The 19,713-nt window shown below is 49.4% G+C and overlaps 1 protein-coding gene across 2 annotated transcripts; it reads left to right on the top strand.

Annotated features, from left to right (window-relative positions):
* The first annotated feature begins 677 nt into the window (after positions 1-677).
* Positions 678-14,885, top strand: Il20rb (interleukin 20 receptor subunit beta). 2 transcript variants are annotated; one of them, XM_090323304.1, is made up of 7 exons: positions 678-867; positions 7,007-7,133; positions 7,734-7,918; positions 10,415-10,539; positions 12,225-12,375; positions 13,460-13,602; positions 14,480-14,885. In XM_090323304.1, the coding sequence occupies exons 1-7, from the start codon at positions 795-797 to the stop codon at positions 14,588-14,590; spliced, it is 915 nt and encodes a 304-aa protein (XP_090179430.1). In that variant the 5' UTR covers positions 678-794; the 3' UTR covers positions 14,591-14,885. The 2 variants fall into 2 exon arrangements, with proteins under 2 accessions (XP_090179430.1, XP_090179429.1); XM_090323303.1 differs by lacking the exon at positions 678-867 and having other exon boundaries at positions 7,012-7,133; positions 13,463-13,602.
* The last annotated feature ends 4,828 nt before the right edge of the window (positions 14,886-19,713 follow it).

Genomic DNA, 19,713 nt, shown 5'->3' with positions numbered 1-19,713 from the left:
GCAACTTTCCCGAGGTGACTTTGCAAAGATGTTCTCTAAAACCTGTGTTTGTTCTTTTATATTTATATATTAAGGTGCTTCCACAGCCTTTGATGTTTCAAAGGCTGGATTTTTTTTTTTGCCAGTACTAGGGCTGGAACTCAGGGTCTGAGCACTATCCTTGGGCTTTCTCAAGGCTAACACTCTGCCATTTGAGCCACTTGCAGCTTTTTTGTGTGTATGTGGTACTAAGGATTTAACCCAGGGCTTCATGCATGCTAGGCAAACACTCTACCCCTAGACTTTCTTTATTTTCTGTATTTTTAAAATATGCATCAAAATATTCAGTTGTACTATTTTTTAACGTTTAAAAAGGTATGAATGTTCCTTCTCTACTTTTTCTGAAGTGGGTGTGTGTGTTAGCAAGAAACACAGGTGAGGGTATCTATTTGATGAAGAACATCTTCCTTCTAGAAACATCCAGGCCCCCCACGGCAAAGTTCATGGCCCACTTCTGTTCCCTTGGCAGATTATCACCTCCTCAGAGTCACCCTTTCTCTGGAACTCTTGTGAGCCACTCCCTTTGATGCCATATCAGGACATGGGCAGAAGGGAAGGCGGCCCCAGCCAGCCCGCCCCTTCTGAGCTGTTTGGGCCTGCTCCTCTTTCCAGAACAATCCAGGCTTCACAGTACTGAGACTTCAGTTTCATCCTCTGCTGTCTGGAAACAAGATGGCTGAGATGGACTCAGGACCCCATTCTGGAAGGAAATAGCTTTCCAGTGAAACTCAGTCTCTCCTACACAGCCCCTCGCCATGGTTCTGGAAGAAATGTGGACACGTCTGTTCACGTTTAGTTTCTGCACTTTGATTCCATGCTTTCTCACGGGTAAGTAGGGCTTGAAATGCATCTGAGTCTTAAGTTTAAGGCTTGGTTTGCTTGGCCAGTTTTCATTTGCTTAGCATTTCTGACCACCTTTTCCGTGCCAGGTTCGAGGCTGGGATGCTGATTGGAGATGAACAGAACAGTTCACTTTAGGCACGCTGTGCAATGCAAGCTATCACTGGCATTTGAGGATTTAGCTTATTCTTACCCTTTGGTAAGGTCCACATTGGTTGTTCCCAGCCTTGAATGAAGACTGGGGTTGCTTTGGAAGCTGGGAATTCCGTGTTCCTCTCCCAGGCTGCCTGGGTGGTTGAGATTTTTTTAAAACTCCCTGTGTGGGGCTCTGTAATAAGATTGATTACTGGGTTGGGCAGAAGAAATGCAAGATGAAACAACAGTCTTGTATGTATGAAGTAACCAAGTACTTCAAAAAGGACCGGGCCTTGATTGTGAGATAGCATCTTGGATTGAAGTCCTGGAATGGAGCAAGGTGATGGTAGAAAAATTGTAAAAGAGCAAGTAAAGTGCGGATGGTCCATCATAATAACATAGGGGGAATGGGGCTTCTGCTGGAGAAACGTTGCTTCCTTAATTTTGACTAACAGGTTCCATGAGCTGCTAACATTGGTAGAATTGAGTGGAAGTCCATCTCCAAAAACTGGATTGTCTTTACAGTTTTTCTGTATATCTAAAAGCAGGCCAGTCACAGTGACTCTCACTGCAGCCTGGGTCACTGAAGAGGCGTCGGGAAGGTGAGATTGAAGGGAGTTCTCGAGACCCCGTTGCAACCAATATGCTGGGTGTGGTGGTTCATGTCTACAATCCCCATCTATTCAGGAGCTGTAAATAGGAGGAGCCTGCTCCAGAGGAACCTGGGCAGAAACGTAAAACAATAAATAATCCAGTCCAAAACAATAGCTAAAGCACAATAGGCTGGAAATGTGGCTGAAATCGAGTATTTGCCTGATGTAAGTGCAGGGCCCTGAGTTCAAGCTTCAGTACTGGAAAAAAAAAAGATAAAACTCTTGGTAACACAAAGAGTAGATAAGGGGAATGAAGTCAATGGACCCACTAGTCAACCTGAAAATGTTCCCAAACAGTCCTAGCTGGAGCAATTTAAAGTAGCAAAGTAAGGGGCTAGGAAGGTGGCTTAGTAGTACAGTGCTTGCCTCGCATGCATGAAGCCCTGAGTTCTATTCCTCAGCACCACATTCACAGAAAAAACTAGAAGTGGTGGGGGCCGGGAGTTTGGCCTAGTGGTTAAAGTGCTTGCCTAGCATGCATGAAGACCCGGGTTCGATTCCTCGGTACCACATACATAGAAAAAAGCCGGAAGTGGTGCTGAGGCTCAAGTGGTAGAGCTCTAGCCTTGAGAAAGTCCAAGGACAGTGCTCAGGCCCTGAGCTCAAGCCCAGGACTGGCAAAAAAAAAAAAAACAACTAGAAGTGGTGCAGTGGCTCAAGTGGCAGGAGCAAAAAAAAGCTCAAGGGCAGTGCCCAGGCTCTGAGTTTAAGCCCCAGGACTGGCTAAATAAATAAAGAAAATAGCAAAATGAATAACAGTGTTGGATTTTAGCCATAGAATAAAATACATATTTGAGTCCCAAATGACTGGATAGAGAAATAAATGGTTGAGAAGTTAACTCTCCCTCACAATTCCAATTAAAAATTTAAAAAGTCAGTATTACAGTAATGCTTGCAAAAAAAAATCTTATCATTTGAAGTTACGAAAGTTAATGGATGAAAGCTTGAGGAGAAACTAAAAACTATCATAGTCATGAGAGACAAGCCAGACTTAGGAAAGAGAAGAGACTGACTAGAAAAGACAACAAAATGGGGAGTCCTGGGCTGGTTCCTGGGAGAGTGGGGGTGGGGAGAGCAGCAGGGCACTAGAGGAAAAATTCGAGAAAATACAGACATGGAGCTTCGTTCATGATTCTGCACCAGCGGCAGAATCTTCGTTCTCACAGTTCTTGACGGGTTGCTACCTACAGAGGCTGAGGGAAGGAAATAGTGGAATTCTCAGTGCCGTTCTGCAACCCCTGAAAATCTGGTATTTTAAAATGTAGCCAATCTGCTTTGCATCTTCCTGGGACAGCATGAAGATGCTGCATTCCCCTTGAATGGTCATTTTTGCCATGGTCAGTGGCCGAGGCCACCCCTGTTCCGTGGCTTTACCAATCTGCCGGGAGACGGCTGGCTCAGTTCTGGTTTGATGAAGTGTATTCATGAACCAGTTGTATATGATCAAAAGTGGGTTTTTAATGCCTCCAGGGTGAATACTTCAAGAGGATAGACTGCTAGGTCAGATGGTAATTGCCTGTGTAATTTTACGAGAAACCTGCCAAACCATTTTCCAGCGAATGTACCCTTTTATATTCCTACAAGCAGTATGTGATGGATTCACTTCCCTTCTCTGCCTGCATTTGATTTTGTTATTTTTTAAAAATGTTGCCATCCTGAAGCTGTGTAAACACTCACTCTCATGGTGGTGTTTCTTTGCACCTATTTTTTCATGAGATTAAACATCTTTTCATGTGCTTATTTGTATCTTAATATCCCCCTGCTCTGATGTCTTGTTTTCTAACTCCATTGTTTGATTTTCTGCTGTTGAAGTTTTTTTTTTTTTTTTGGTCAGTCCTGGGACTTGAACCCAGAGCCACTGTACCTGAGCTTTTTTGCTCAGGGATGGTGCTTTATCACTTTAAACCAAAGTGCACTTCCAGTTTCCTGGTGGTTAATTGAGGAAAGGGTCTCACAGACATTCCGGTGCAGGCTGGCTTTGAACCATGATCCTCAGATCTCAACCTCCTGAGCTGCTAGGATTATAGGCATAAGTCACCAAATCCATGGACTTTTAAATTTTAAAATAAAATGACTTACTGAAACTTATCTAACAAAGCAAAACTTTGTAGAGACTTTTGATAGGAGCTGTGTGAAACATATATCAATTTAAAGAAAATTGCCATCTCTGTTATAGTGAATATTTCAATCCATGAACGTGGTATACATCTCTTTATTTAGACCTTTGCTGCTTTTTTTCCCTTTTATATCAGTATTGTGGAGTTTTCCATATATAAATTCTGGATATATTTTGTTAGATTTATACCCATATGTTCCTTTTTCTTTTTTTTGTAATTGTAATTTTAATATAATTTTATCTGTATAAGTGTTCATAAATAGTCTTCAGAAATATAATTAGTTTTTATGTTCATGTTATATCCTGTGAACGTGTGTATTAATTTGGGGAACTGTTTTTGTTCCAGATTCCATGGGATTTTCCACAAAGCCTACCTATTATGTCACCTGCTAATTGGGGTGTTTTCCTACTTCCTTTCAAATATGTATTCTTTTTACTTCCTTTGTTGACTTGTAACAATGGCTAGAATTTCCAGTACTCCGTTAAATAAGAGCAGTGTGAGGGGGTGTCTTTGCTTGTTCCTGATCCTAGTGGAAAACATTTAGTCTCTCCATTTAGTAAGATTTTTCTGTAGTTTTTCTTTTTTTGTTGTTGTTAGTCATGGACCTTGAACCTCAGGGCCTGGACACTGTCCCTGAGTGCTTTTGCTCAAGGCCAGCACCACTTCTAGTTTTTTCTGTGTATGTGGTACTGAGGAATCCCACCCAGGGCTTTGTGCATGCTAGGCAAACACTCTGCTACTAGGCCATGCTTCTGGCCCCAAGTTTTCATTTTTTGAGAGCTAGAGAATTCTGCATGGTATATGAATTATATCTTTATGGTAATTATATAGTTAATGAACAAATTACATTATTGATCATCCCTAATTACATCAATATGTACAATATAGCTTTATACTTACAAAGCTTTATAATCCCCCAAATAAAGAATTGATTTATTAGGCTACAGTACCAGAGGAAGAGTGTGGGAGAGGGCTCTGCCTCCCTTTCCTGTATCCTCTAGGCCACTTCTCCCTGGCCCTTGCCTTTGTTGTCTCTTTGATGATTTCCAGGTTGGTCTGAGGAGGAAAGGAAGCCCTCCCAGGTGGGCATCCCAGGCCTTTCTTTGTTGGGCAGACCACAGATGCTGAGGGTGTCACAAAGATACGTCACCAGAGAGTCCTGCCACAGAGGACAGGCAAGGGGGACGACACAAGGTGTCCCCATTCCCTTGTGGTCACAGAGCTTGGCAAGAAGTAGCAGGTGCCCACCTGGAGTTAGGCACAGCCTAAGAAAGGCCCCCGCTGCCTATTCAGGCAACCGTGTGCGGGTGTGTGCAGTTCCCTTAGCAGCTGATGCTCCACTGGTCTTGTGTGGTGTCATGCGGGGATGTACTTGGTATCAGAAAGGCAGGGCCTTTGTGAGAAGCTGGCAGGAGCCTGCACGGGCTTGTCATGAAGGGGTGGGAGGCACAGGCTTGTGTAAGATGGCATAGCACATGGATGAATCAAAGTTGGATCCAGCGCAGTCTGACCTACGGCTTGTAAATAACATACCTCAGGACTAATACCTAGACTACAAATGATCTCAAAAGCAAAGATAAATAAAAACTGGCACGATAATCCCTAATAGACGTTTGTCCAAAAGAAGACACACGGGTACATGGGAAGAATTATTTAGCACCACTAATCTTACCAGGCAGGGACAAACCCAAACCACAACGAGGTACCACCTCACCCCAGCAAGAATGGGGTTTTTCTGTTACTTTTTTAAAAAACAAAAGAACCAATCAGGCTGGGGGAATAGCTCAGCGACAGGGCTGGCGCAGACCGTGTCAAGCCCTGGGTTCAAATCTCAGTTCTGAGAAACACACAAAAGAAGTCAGTAGGTCACAACAGTAAGTGGTAACAAGTGCTGGCTAGCAAGGATGTGGAGCCGGAGGGGGGGGTACAGTCTGTGGGGTGTGATTGGGAATGTAAATTAATTGCCACCTTTATGGAAGTCAGTCTGGAACGCCATCCAACAATGACATCCCACAGTATTTCACATGCTGCAAGTCCAGCTTTCTTGACAGCTGAAAACTATTTCGTTGTGTGGATGTAGCACGTTTCCCTGAGCCATCCACTAGTTAATGGATACTAAGGTCCTTTCCACTCCTTGGCTATTCTGAATAGTTCTATGGCTTAAAGTCAGATGGTCGCAGAAAGAGAAACACTGCAGCATCTCTCACCTCTACGCAGGTTTCTCAAACAGTGAACCTTACGGACATTTAGAATTGAATGAAGGCTACCAGTGGTTGAGGAGAGGGCAGAATGGAACAGGCCAAGAGGTACTAGACTACAGTTAAATATGACTGATTCTGATTTTCCAGTGCACAATAGGGTCACTGCATATTAAGCGCAATGTATTTTTCAAAACCGCTGGAAGAAAGGCTCTTGAGTGTTTCCTTGGTTTGTTTGTTTGATTTTACCTCAAAAGAATGTTTAAGGCAGAAGAGCAAGGTTGACGTGGATTTGAAATTTCACAATATGTACCTGTATCCAGATATTGTATTTGCATATATATAATTCATTTGGGGCTTTTTTCAAAACAAAAGAAAACAAAACATGTGTCCGAGTAAATATTGTGTCTCAGTTTTCTCATCTATAGAACAGGAGAACTGATGACCCTTCATCTGGTATGACCATGAGGATTAAAGAAGAGACTCATGGGACAATCTGGCAGCAGAGGGCCTAGCTAAAGTTTGGCCAGAGCTGGGTTGGAAGTGTGGTTCAGCAACAGAGCATCTGCCTAGCAGGCATGTAGCCCTAAGTTCAAACCTCAGCACCAGCTGGGTGCTGGCAACTCACACCTGTCACCCTAGCTACTCAGGAAGCTGAGATCTGAGGATCACCAGAAAACTGGATGTGGAGCTGTAGCAAATGGTAAGAGCACTAGCCTTGAGCACAGAAGCTCAGGGACGACAGCGCTCAGGCCATGAGTTCAAGCCCCAACAACGAAAGCAAAACCTGAAACAACAAAAGCAGTGCCACTCCCCCTGCCCCCTCCCATATAAAATAGGAGATTAACTGTCACAAAGACTAATATGCCACTTTACCACAAATGCAGAAATGCAACCATGAGGCTGAACATCGAGCACGAAATGATGAGATTAAGAATTGTGTCTGCTTAGTGGCCTGGTGGCCTCTGTGACACCTGCCCCTGAAGCAGGATACCCATCAGCTCTCTATCTGCCTTTATCCCAGACCCCCGGGCTCTTGTGCCTGCCCCGCAGAACCTCTCAGTCCACTCAGTCAACATGAAGCATCTCTTGGTCTGGAGCCCAGTGACCCTGCCTGGAGACACAGTCTACTACTGGGTTGAGTACCAGGGGTGAGTGTTGTGTGTGTGTGTGTGTGTGTGTGTGTGTGTGTGTGTGTGTGTGTGTGTGTGTGTGTGTGTGTGTGTTTGCCAGTCCTGGGACTTGAACTCAGGGCCTGAGCACTGTCCTTGAGTTTTTTTTCTCCAGGCTGGTGCTCTACCACCTGAGCTGCAGCACTACTTCGGTCTTTTTCTATGTATGTGGTACTGAGGACTCAAACCCCAGGCTTTGAGCATGCTAGGCAAACACTACCATGAGGCCAAACTTCCAGCCTTGGGGTTTGAATTCAGAGCCGCCCTCTTGCACTTTTGAGCTTTGTGGCTTGCCGCTGGGTGCTCTGCCACGGGAACCAGAGCTCCATTTCTGGCTTCTTTGCTGCTTCCCTGGACATAAGAGAGTCAGGGACTTCTCTGCCCTGGGGTGGGCTGGGGGTTTGGCTTCTAACTGGGATTCTCAGATCTCTGTCTCCTGAATGACTAGAAGTATAGGCCGTGACCCACCGGGGCCAAGCAAAGGCTGTTTGTTCGCTCACAAAAGTAGAATGAATAATAGTTACTGGGTAACTTGTTGACGCAGACCCTGTCACACTGTACCTTTCCTTCCTGGGTCAGGGAGTACGAGAGACTGTACAAGAGTGACAGCTGGCTCCCCAGCACGTGGTGCTCCCCCACGGAAGACCCCAAGTGTGACGTCACGGGTGACATCACTGCCGTGGTATCCTACAGCCTCCGCGTCAGGGCCGCCTCGGGCCTGCGGACGTCAGCATGGAGCGCCCTGAAGTTTAGTCAGCACTCAAGTAAGGCTGCACGCCTCTCCTCCTCCCTGACCCCACTCTGTCCCTGCCTAGGCCCCGAGTGTGCAAATCATCTCACAGAGCCAGGAAAGTGGTCCATGGAGGCCCCACCGTGGGTGTCTCTCCTGCCTGTCCCTGTCAGGTGGTGGAGAGGCTAGTGCCAGCTATCCTGAAGGTGGCGAGTTGTCACTAGGACTTCCTCTTACTTCAGTTAAGCCTCCATGAATCTTCTGGGCTTCCCATCCTTATTTATTGATTGTTGTGTGGTGGTACTGGAGCTTGAACTTGACCTCACGGTCCCATTTAGCTGCTTCTTCTTAAGGTTGGTGCTTGACTACTTGAGCCACAGTTCCACCTTCACCTTTTTGCCGATTCAGTTTTTTGGGGGCAATTATGAGTGTTATTTAATCTATAATAAGTGAGGGATGAATAAAATGGTAAGCCAGTGAGAGGGCACACTGAATGTAAGAAATAACTAATGTTCTTTTCTCTAATCATATCCATAATCACAATATACATGATGTATATATTGAGAAAAGAAAGTAAATATTCAAAGTAATGAAATACACGTTTTTCTTAGCTCAAAACACTTCGTCTTACTAATATGTCAAGTCTCAAAATTACCTGGATATTTACAAGCCCTCCTCAAAAATTCTGGCAGAATTTTATGAGGAACTTAAAAAAGTAGATTAAAGATGTATATGCAAAAACATGGATACTGCCATAACCAAACCTCTTTTAGGAAGAAAATAAAAAGAAGAGTTTCAAGAATAACATCAATGGAAAAAAAATCTAAACATTATCAGTGTTCCGATTTTGATCAAACCTTTTTGCTGGTTCATAGGAGAGAAGTATCCCTCAGATTTGTCTGGCACTGTGATTCTCACATCTCAGCCTTCGGAATAGCTAGGATTACAGGTGTGAGCCAGTTTTTGGTTTGGTTTGGTTTGCCATCCTGGGGCTTGAACTCAGGGCCTGGGCACTGTCCTTGGGATTTCTCAAGGCTAGAACTGTACCACTTGAGTCACAGCACCACTTCTGGCTTTTTCTTTGTATGGTACTGAGGAATCGAACCCAGGGCTTCATATGCTAGGTGAGCACTCTACCACTAGGCCAAACTCCCGAACTCCACATAGAGTTTTGTTTTTTTCCTTCCTTCTGTCATGGGGCTTGAACTCTGGGCCTGGGTATTGTCCCTGAGCTTGTCAGCGCAAGGCCACTACTCTACCCCTTGAGTCACAGTGCCACTTGGGTTTTCTGGTGGTTAATTGGAGATAAGTGTCTCATGGACTTTTTAATGCCTGAGCTTGCTTTTAACCATGATGCTCAGATCTCAGCCTCCTGAGTAGCTAGAATGACAGGTGTGAGTCACCGTGCCTGGCTGAAGATAGCTTTGAAAGGGAAGTAACTCTGTGAAGACATAAGGCTGTGGTTCAAATCTCACCCTAGCCACGTGATAATGGGTTCCTGTTTCCTCCTCACTAGGTCACTGTGGGGAACCACATAAAATGGAATGTGCAAGTGCTTAGCGAAGTACAGCCCTGTTGAAAGATGCTATTACCATTTATTATTATTATTGTTTTTGTTATTATTATCCCAGGGAGTCTAGAGCTGAGAGCCAGAGGACAGAGGAGGGACAGGGTGGGACAGGAGTAATGGTATGAAGAATTCAGGATTTTCTGCCAGGCCCCCATCCCAGGCCTCCAAGCACAGATTCTTGGGGCCAGCCAAGAGCGCCACAGCTCTTCCTGTGCCCACAGTGCTCAGGCAGTATCTGGCACCCCTCCCTCTGGCACCAGACAGTGTGGGGCTCCAGCCAAGGCTAGGCCCACCCCCTAGAGGGCTGGCACCTGCTGCAGGAGGGGAAGCCAGGTCAGATGGAGATGAGGGCAGGCCTATGGATCTCTGGGTGGTCGATGCTTAGGGCCCAGCGTCAACAGGAACGGCTACGGGGGTCACTAAGGGTCAGTCTGCGTGGGGGATCTGCACTCCTCTGGGAATGCACAAAGACCCAGGTCAGATTCCTCAGTACCACATACATAGAAAACACCGGAAGCGGTGCTGTGGCTCAAGTGGTAGAGCTCTAGTCTTGAGAAAGCCCAAGGACAGTGCTCAGGCCCTGGTTCAAGCCCTGGGACTGGCCCCAAAAAATAATAGGAAAAGGAAGGAAAGACATATTGTCTACTTGCATACTGAACCCTTGTCCTTGAAGATCTAGAGAAGGAGCAGAGATGTTAGTGGAGTATCGAGATTAAAAGGAATTGTAGAAAACCTTGGTTTAAAAACGAGTGCTGGTGGATATAATGTAACCCTTCTATTAATTACAAAAAAAATTCTAAAAATAAATATGAATGCCTCACTTTCCAGAGCCCCCAGCTGAGCCCTCCCTTGCCATGGCCACTGCCACGTTTCCACAGGTGTCTCGGCCCGTGGTGTCCCTGGAAACTCAGCCAGTCCTCACCTGAGCTGCCTTTGCCCCTCCCCTTGTCTCGTCCACAGCGCTCCTCACCCCTCCCAGGATAAGGGTCCTGAGGAATGGCTCCCACTTGTTCATTCAGCTGGAAGACCTGGGGCTGAAGTTCCAGTTTCTCGTGGTCTACTGGAGGAAGGAGCCCGGGGCCGAGGTAAGGTTTCTGACCTGGGCTTTGAAGTCAGCCTGTAGGAAGGAGGCATGGCCAAGAGGCACTGGTCAGCTTAGATGGGCAGCCTGGCTGAAGCGTGCGTGAAAGAGACCATTAGCCCTTTCAAAGAGCTGCCTGGGTCCAACCTAGGGATTGGCTGGGAGTGTGTGTGTGTGTGTGTGTGTGTGTGTGTGGGCACACTGGTATTGGAATTCGAACTCAGGGCCTCAAACACGCCCTTTTTTTCTGCTGAAGGGTTAGTACTCTACCAACTTGAACCACAGCTCCACTTTGGCTTTTTGCTGGTTCGCTGGAGAGAAGAGCATCCTGGGATTCCTTTTCTTCCTGGGATGGCTTTGAGCTGCCATCCTCAGACGTCAGCCTCCTGAGTAGCTGGATTTCTAGGCCTGAGCCGCAAGATGCCTGGCTTGGCTGTCTTTCAGACCTGGTCTAGCTGAAATGTAGAGGCTGCCTCCCTCTCTCAGTGCTAGCTTAGTTGCACCCCCTAACATCAGCTGGTTTCAGTGGGTTCGGGGCAGCAGGCCAGGGCGGGGTGGTTTGAGGAGCACGTGAGGCAGCCACGAGCCTCTCGAGGGTGTGGGTCTTGGCAGTGTAGACAGAACAGTGAGCCAGAAGCCTGCTTCCAGCCAAGCCCGTGTCATTACCAGGCAGCCTGGGAGAATGCCGGCCTTCACCTCGGGAGTGGGCAGAGCCAGACAGCACGTCCTTACCTCGCCACCCCCACCCCATCATTCCATCCCCCACAGGCCTAGGACTGGGTCTCAGCCCCTTTATCCCTCTTCCCAGCTTGCAGGGACGCAGCATCTCAACACCCTGACCTCGCGACCACCATTGTTGTGCATTGCGTTCGCTCAAGCCTGGGGTTTGCAGAAACCAGCTGGTCTCTGGGGCACTCTCTCAGGCCAACCCCTGGACCATACCATCGTGCCCCCCTTTTCGGGGGGTGGAGTTTCCTGGGGAAGGTGGAACAGGCCATACCAGAATCAAAATTTGTGTCCTGAGTCACTGGGGCTGGGCCGAGACAAGGCTCTACAGGCTTGGGGCGGGCGGAGGAAGATGGGTAGATGATGGATAGACAGATGCGAGAAGGCTCAGCCTGCTGGCTCCAGTGCCCCCCTGTGCCAACCCCTTAGGAAGCAGCAGCCATGCTAAACCCAGACCCAGCCAGGTTCCCAGCCTCCAGGTTCCTGCCCCAGTGTTATCCCAACTCCAGTTTTTCTTTTTTCTTTTTCATTCTTGGTAACACTCAGAGTTGATCTCAGGGCCTTGTACTTACCATTTGAACCATGCCTCCAGCCCTTTTTGTGCTTTCGTTTATTTTACAGATGGGGTCCGGCACTTTCTCCTCCCAGCTAGCTAGGATTGTAGGAATGTGTTAGCCTCCCCTGCTCAGCTACTATTTTTTTTTTTCCACAGCTCCTCCCCGGCGGCATTTTTCCTTGGTGCCTTGCCTTTGTCTTCAGAGTGCTGTGTATTTCTGTTAAGCCTGAGGACAGTAGGGTCTCGGTCTATTTTGTTGGAGGTGTCCAGCATGTAATAGATGCTCAATGCACGCCAAGAAATGGGTTGCGCACATGCACGGCTGTCCCAGAATGCAAGTGGCTCTCTCTGTATCCTGTTTCCTCTTCCCGCTGTGCTTACACCCTGTGTCTCTCCCCTTCCCAAAGGAACACAAGACAATGGTGACGTACATGGGTCATCCCGTGCACTTACAGGCCATGAAGCCGGGCGCCAAGTACTGTGCAAAGGCCCGCACGGTGGTCCAGAGCATTGACAGACAAAGCCCCTTCAGCCAGGCACAGTGTGTGGAGGCGCAAGGTAAGGCACCCAGCCCTGGCCTGGGACCCTGGCTGGAGACCCTCTTGGTACCTGCTCCCTCGGCGCCCGCTGCAAGTTCTAGGTCTCCTGCTTTCACTGACCTGCCCCGAGCTGTCTGGAGCACTTTCCCCACATGTCTCCTCCAGCTGGGTTGTGCAAGGCTGGGCTCCCACATTCCGGGGTTACAGTGCGGGGGGGGGGGGTCACAGAAGAGCCAGGCTGGGGTGCTGGGGTCAGGCCTTGCAGAAACTGTCAAGATGTGCAGCTTCTTCCGTGCTCAGGGGGTCTGGGGACCGTCCACTGGTCTCATGTCCTCTTTCCCTTTCCTTTTTTATTTTTCAATGGTGTAAAAATTCCATAGTGTTGAAAAAACCTTCCAAAGAGAAACAAACCCAAGCCAAGGTCACCAGTGTCTTGAACTCAGGGCCTTGGTGCTATCTCTGAGCCTCCCCCCCCTTTGTGTTTTGTTGGTCATAGGGTTTGAACTCTGGGCCTGGGCGCTGTCCCTGAGCTCTTGAGCTCAAGGCTACCGCCCCACCCCTGGAGCTACAGCCCCACTTTTGGTTTTCTAGTGGTTAACTGGAGGTAAGAGTCTCACGCACGGACTTTGGTACCCGGGCTGGCTTTGAACCGCCATCCTTAGATCTCAGCCTCCTGAGTAGCTAGGATGACAGGCGTGAGCCGCCTGGCTGTTTCCTGGTCTCAGGATTTCTTCCGTGACATAAATCCATGCCAGCAGCCAGTTGGGCAATACTTGGTTTTCCGTCACCGCCCAACCCTGTTCTGTACTGCTGTTCTTCCTCCTGGCACGCTGCCTTCCTCCCTCAGAGACGCAAGGTGCAGGCTCCCACAAGGGGTGTAGGACACTCCTTTCTCTCCTTCCCTGGGTGTGGGTGGGGGGCAGGGAGGTAGAACTTTCCAGAAACAACGTCTTCAGATAGAATCTAGAAAGATGGCCCACGTGATGGATCGAATGCACAGATGCACACACGCTCTCGGGAGGCTGATGTGGAGGGAGGTCCGGGACTGGAGGCTGCTGCTTCTGCACGGCTTTTCTAACTCGTTCTTCCTGTTCTGTCCCCAGCAGAGACTCTGCCCCTGGGCCTGGCCCTGTTTGCCTTTGTGGCCACCATGTTGCTTCTCGTGGCCCTGCCGTTCTCCATGTGGAAGATGGGTCAGCTCCTCTGTTACTCCTGCTGTCCCGTGGTGGTCCTGCCCGAAACTCTGGTAACAGGGCGCCTTCTGCTCTTTGCAGCTTGACACTGGCTGAAGCTGCCGTGGGCCTTCGCTGGGCGTGGGGCGTGCTTTGCACATTGTTTGTTGTTGTGAGTTGTGGGACTTGAACTCAGGGCCTGGGCGCTGTCCCTGAGCCTGTGCACTCTACCACTTGGAGCTACAGAGCCACTCATATCTCATCGGAGGTAAAAATTTCTCGGGGACTTTCCTTCCCTGGGCTGGCTTGGAACTGTGGTATCCAGAAAGGTGGGCTTTTCTGGCCTCACTACACCTTGGGGTTCAGATTCCAGCACAAGCTTTTTAGGGGGCACGTTTATACCACAGCAACTAGTACAACTAGTACTTTCCCCCTTCTCTTTCCCTCCTCCTCCTCCTCCTCCTCTTCCTCCTCCTCCTCCTCCTCCTCCTCCTCCTCCTCCTCCTTCTCCTCTTTCTCCTTTGCTTTCTGTTTATATTAGAGATTGTTAGGCAAGCACTCTACCCCTGAAACCATGCCTCCTACCCGCTTTTGTTTTCTCATTGACAACGGTAACTTCTGGTCATCTTTGCCCTTTCATTAACGTTTATATAACGATTGATGTGTTTGGCCACAGGTCCATGACTTAATTTTCTGTTTTCCTTACCTGCTTTTTTTTGGGGGGTGGGGTGGGGGTAGAGGAAGCTCTCGTAGGGAGTTCTTAGAGAAGGGACACGGGCCAGCGGGGCCCCTCAGAAATTGTTGGGTGGATGATTCTCGATGATGCTGGAAACCAGCGGGTTTGATTTTTGTTTCTTTTGGGGGTCTTGAAAGTTAATGAACCCACTCGTTGGGCTAGTCTTTATTCTCACTGCGGACAGCTGATGGTTTCTTACAGAAATTCATTTTCAGAAACTAACCAAGCCATCGCAGAAGCTCGAGGCCTGGAAGAGGGAGGAGAAGGTGGATGCCTGCTCTCTGACTGTGCTGCCCCCTGAAGAGGTGTTTGGAGCCTGGATGTAGCACATCTGGAGGAAGGGACCGCCATGTCTGCAGGACCAGGAGCGGGCTGGGCTCTGGTTCCCTCCTCGGAGAAAGGACACGGGATGGACGACGGCTGCGGGTTTCACGTTCTCTCAGCAGCTGAGAGAGACAGGAGCTGAGGGTCTCCCAGGTGCTAAACCCACACACATTCACCTAGTGATACTGGCTAGAGGGACCAGAGGGACGGGTCCTCCCTCCTTGCCCCTCCCCTCCCCTCCTCAGTTTTCTTATCTGCAAAAAGGATCAGCTACACACTGCCCTCTGTCTGTCTGTCTGTCTGTCTGTCTGTCTGTCTGCATCTAGCACCTGCAGGGCTGTAGAGAAATGGATGGCATTGTAAGCTGTGGTGGGTTGAGTCTCCAGTTGGACGGGACCATGTTCTAGAGCAATCCAACTTGATCTCACTTGGCTTGGAGGGCACACGTGTATTGGGCTCAGGTCAGCCCCTGCGGGGAATGGGCCCACTCGGCCAGCTGTGTGGGGCCACGCCTGTGAACTCTGGGTCCCCTGCCCTCTCCAGGGGGGCGGTAGGCAGAGGGTGGCAGGTAGAAGGGAGGGTGCCCCGTGGCATACGGTACACTTGTATGTCGGTCTTGTGTTCAAGCTCAGAAGAATAAAAATAAAAGAGCCTGGCACCAGTGGCTCACGCCTGCCATCCTAGCTACTCAGGAGGCTGAGGTCTGAGGATGGTGGTTCAAAGCCAGCTGGGGCAGGAAAGTCTGTGAGGCTCTCATCTCCAATGAGCCGCCAGAAAACCGGAAGCGGTGCTGTGTCTCAAGTGATAGAGCTCTAGCCTTGAGCCGAAGAGCTCAGAGACAGTGCCTAGGCTCTGAGTTCAAGCCTCACAACTGACCATCCATCCATCCATCCATCCATCGTACAGTGTTCCCCTGAGGAATCTTTTGGGTTCCTGACCAAAGTGGTCTTTAGGATTTTATTTCCACGATCAGCCTTGAGTCCAGAAAAGTCTCAAAGACCCCCTGGGGGGAGAGAGCGAGGCACCATGGAGTCCAGGGCCCAGAGCAGGCCTGGGTGGGCTATAGCCTCTGGCAGCACAAGATCCCCATGGCACAGTGATAAAGAGGTAGGAGAATCACCGTCTGAAGCTGGTCAACACTTGTATTTGGGTTGGGCTGGAAAACAAAGCTTTAACTAATTAGGCTCATTTAACAAGAGTCTACAACCAATCCAAGAAAGAAAGGCTGGCACTGGCCGGGGTTTGTCCACCCAGAGAATCCGGGGCCCATCAATGGCTGGGGTGAGGTGCAGGCCACTGGCACATAAAGAGGCCCAAGGAGAAGTCTGGGAAGCTGAGATGGACCAACAGACAGCCTGCCCGCCCTGCCAGTTCTTTCCAATTCTTAGAGAAGTTTTAGCGGGGTGCGGTGGTACACGCCCGGGATCCCAGCCCTGCGAAGACACGAGGAGAATTCCATGGATTCTCCCCTCCCTGCTTTCTGTGCTCCCTATGAACCCTCTGCTCGGGGTGGCGTCTGAGGGGGCAGGCTGGGGTTATGGGAATCACCCAGAAGGCAGGGCTCTCATTAGGCCCACGGGTGTCTAGCGCCACCTTGTGGCCATGAGCTCTGGACGCCCTCCCTGCGCTTCTGGCCAGTGCAGGCAGGCGGATGGCCCAGAAGGAGGGGCCTGCAGCTCAGCCCCAGACAAAGCTGTGTGACCAGTAGTGCACCCACCACCTGCTGTCGTCCCTGGCTCTCTTTCCTGCCCTGGCCTTTGCCTCAGTTTACCCCTTTCCTCTGGGTTGCATCCCCCTACACTTCTCTCTCTTTCTCTTCCCTCCCTCCCTCCCTCCCTTCTTTCTCTTTTCTTTTCACCTAGCCTGGGGACTATCCCTAAACTCTTTGTCCAGGCTAGTGCTCTACCCCTTGAGCCACACTTCCACTTCTGCCTTTTTCTGTGATTTATTGGAGATAAGTCTTACGGCTGGGCTGGGAGTGTGGCCTAGTGGTCGAGTGCTCGCCCAGCATGCACGAAGCCCCAGGCTCGATTCCTTAGTACCACATACACAGAAAAAGCCACAAGTGGTGCTGTGGCTCAAGGGGTAGAGCGCTAGCCTTGAGAAAGCTTAAGGACAGTGCCCAGGCCCTGAGTGAAAGCCCCAGAGCTGGCACACACAACAAAACGCCTCATGGCTGGCTTTGAACTGCACTCCTTAGATCTCAGCCTCCTAAGTAGCCAGGATTACAGATGTGAGCTACCAGTGCCTGGCTTAAAAAAACAAACTTAAAAATTGATATTTGCCAGGTGCAGTGGCTCACGCCTGTAATCCTAGCTACTCAGGAGGCTGAGATCTGAGGATGACGGCTCAAAGCCAGCCTGGGCACTAAAGAAGGTGAGACTCTTATCTTCAGTTAACTACTAGAAAACTGGAAGTGGGGATTGGCTCAAGGTAGGGTGATAATCTGGAGCTGAAGAGCTCAGGGACAGTGCCCAGGCCCAGACTTCAAGCCCCATGACCAAAAAAAGGTGATGTACAGAGGGGTTGTCGTATTAGGTAATGAGTACCTTTCTTTTTTGAGACTGTCACCCTTCCCTTGCTCTCTCTGTCTTTCCCTCCATTCCTGTTACTTAAATATTATATAAAAACATTTCCTTTTTTTTCTGTTTCCATCACGATCTTGGGCTAGACTGACTTTCTTCAGAGTTTCTCAGGGCCAGGGTTCAGGAGGAAATCTCTTCCCCCCACCTCTTGGCAGGAATTTGGAAGACTATATAACTGACTTCAGGGAAGATTCTGGCTCTTTCCAGAACATTCTATAGCTGTAATCTAATCAGGAGGGTGTGCGAGACAGTTGTTATAAACGGATTCTGTAGGAGCACACGGCCCAGAGATGGTAAAGTGTTGTTTAAAGTTCACATTCCATCCATCTTTCTAGAGGGGAGTGGAGGGGAGAGTCGTGTTTCAGTCGGTGAAAAAGTGATGGTGATAGAACCTGCTAAATCTGGTTACATATTCTTGTCTGTGTGAACTGATTCTAGTTTATAACTTTGTTTTGGTGTGGTGCTAGGGCTTTGAACTCAAGGCTTTGCATCGCAGGCAGGTGCTGTACCGCCTAGCCACGCCTCTAGCTCTCCGTTGGCTTTGGGAAATGCTGAATTTTCTCCAGACTTAAGCTAATCCGTAATTGCTTCTTTCCTGTATGACTTCTGGTAATGTAGATTGATGCCCAGTTGACTGCCATGAAAACCAAGGCAACTGGTGCCTGGCTTCAAATTGAGCTATCTGCACATGGCATTCGGGGTCCGCCTAGCCCCCACACTGCTCAAGGAAACAAAACTTCCCTTCTTTTCCATTATCCATAAATACCCGGGACTTTCCAGGCTCCAGCCAGAGCCACCTGTGGTTTCCATAGCCACCGCCAGGTGGCAGTGCCGGCCTCCGTTCCAGCTGGCAGGGATGGCAAAGTAAACAGCCAGGTCTGTGGAGTTAGCTCTTAATGACACACGGGGCTGGGGCCCTGAGGGAGAGGTGAAGGCGGCCTCTCTACTCAGTGCCCCCTGCCATAGGGCTTCCTGCAAGGTTATCCTAGGCCTAGAATGTGGAGTGATTTGGGGGTCAGTTATATTTAGGTAAAGGAACCCCTTTCATCCAGTGGGGGGCTCTTGTTAGATGAGCAGGTGGCTTTTGTTTAATTGTCAGGTAGGGTTTCTCGGTTCGCCTCCCGCCACACCTGTCCCGTAGCTGGGATTAGAGCCTTGACTCACCACGTCCAGGCGTTTTATTGGTTTGTTGGTTGGTTGAGGGGCAGCTCCTCGGGGAGGAGCTGGGGTTGCAGGTGTGAGCCTCCACACCTGGCCTGTGTGAGTGCCCGCAAGCCCTCACCACCAGGGGCAGTCGGGATCCCTGCTTCCGGCCTCCCTATCTGCCTCATGCTACCCTGCACACCCGGAGGGGTCACTGCTGGAGTGCCAGCCATGGTCAGGCGCATGGCTCTGGGGTTCATCCCATCAAAGGCCGTTCCAGGATGGACGAATCCCCACCTGCCACAGCCTGGAGTTCGTGAGCTGGCCTGGAAAACAATTTTCTAAGCCCTGAACTCATTCTACCTGCACAGCCTCCAAATCCAGCAAGGCCCACGCCAGGAACGGGCTAGATTTGGTTTGCCTGGAGTCTTCAGACTTTTCCTTACACCCTGGCCTGTCCACTCAGTCAGCTTCTTTAGGCTGGGTCTTGAACCCTTGGCCCCCAAGAATCTGAGACTTGTGCGTACAGACTGGGCTCCTTGTCCTCTGACCTCTGCTGACCTTCTCTCCAGAGACCCATCAAACAAGGTAAGGACGCCAGGTCCCCAAGAGGCCTCTGTTACCCGCTGCTGAGGTTTACTGTGACCAGTGGAGCTAGATTTAGATTTGGCCAATACCAGGACTTGAACTCAGGGCCTTAAAGTCTCTGGTTGTTTTTTGTTTGTTTACCTCATGGCTGGTGCTCTGCTGCTTGAGCTACACCCCCCCCCCTTCTGGATTTTTGCTGGCTAATTGGAGATGAGGGTCTCTCGGATTTGTCTGCCTGAGTTGGCTTGAAACCGAGAGCCTCAGTGTACCTAGGAATGAGAAGTTGGAAGCCTGTGTTGCCTGGTCCTGTCTGGTCATGTCACAAACCGTTGTCTATCACGTCTGTGTGGGTTAGGTTACTTACCTGTCTCTCCATAGTTCCAGAACTCACTTAGCTCATGACGCCATGCTGTCCTGATGATGTATATATATCATCAGTCCTGGGCTTGAGCTCAGGGCCTGAGCACTGTCCTTGGGCTTTCTCAAGGCTAGAGCTCTACCACTTGAGCCACAGCACCGCTTTCTGGCTTTTTTCTATGTATGTGATACCGAGGAATCGAACCCGGGTCTTCATGCATGCTAGGCAAGCACTCTACCACTAGGCCAAACTCCCGGCCCCTGTCTGATGTACGTATGTGGGCTATCTGAAATGTTGGGTCTTGCTTCCTGTCCAGATAGGCCCCTCCACTGTGATTTACTTATTTTCGCCTTTCGATTAGAGCTGGGATGAAAGGAAGGGCCACAAGGCCGGCACTGCCACCTGGCGGTGGAGATGGAGTCTCGCAGACTTTTCCCACCCTCAGTAACTT

Source organism: Megascapheus bottae, chromosome 32 (assembly GCF_031878675.1).
Source record: "Megascapheus bottae isolate mThoBot1 chromosome 32, mThoBot2.hap1, whole genome shotgun sequence".
In the NCBI taxonomy this organism is placed as follows: Eukaryota; Metazoa; Chordata; class Mammalia; order Rodentia; family Geomyidae; genus Megascapheus; species Megascapheus bottae.
Note: the sequence above shows the minus strand (reverse complement) of the source record. Positions and strands in the feature narration are given on the sequence as shown.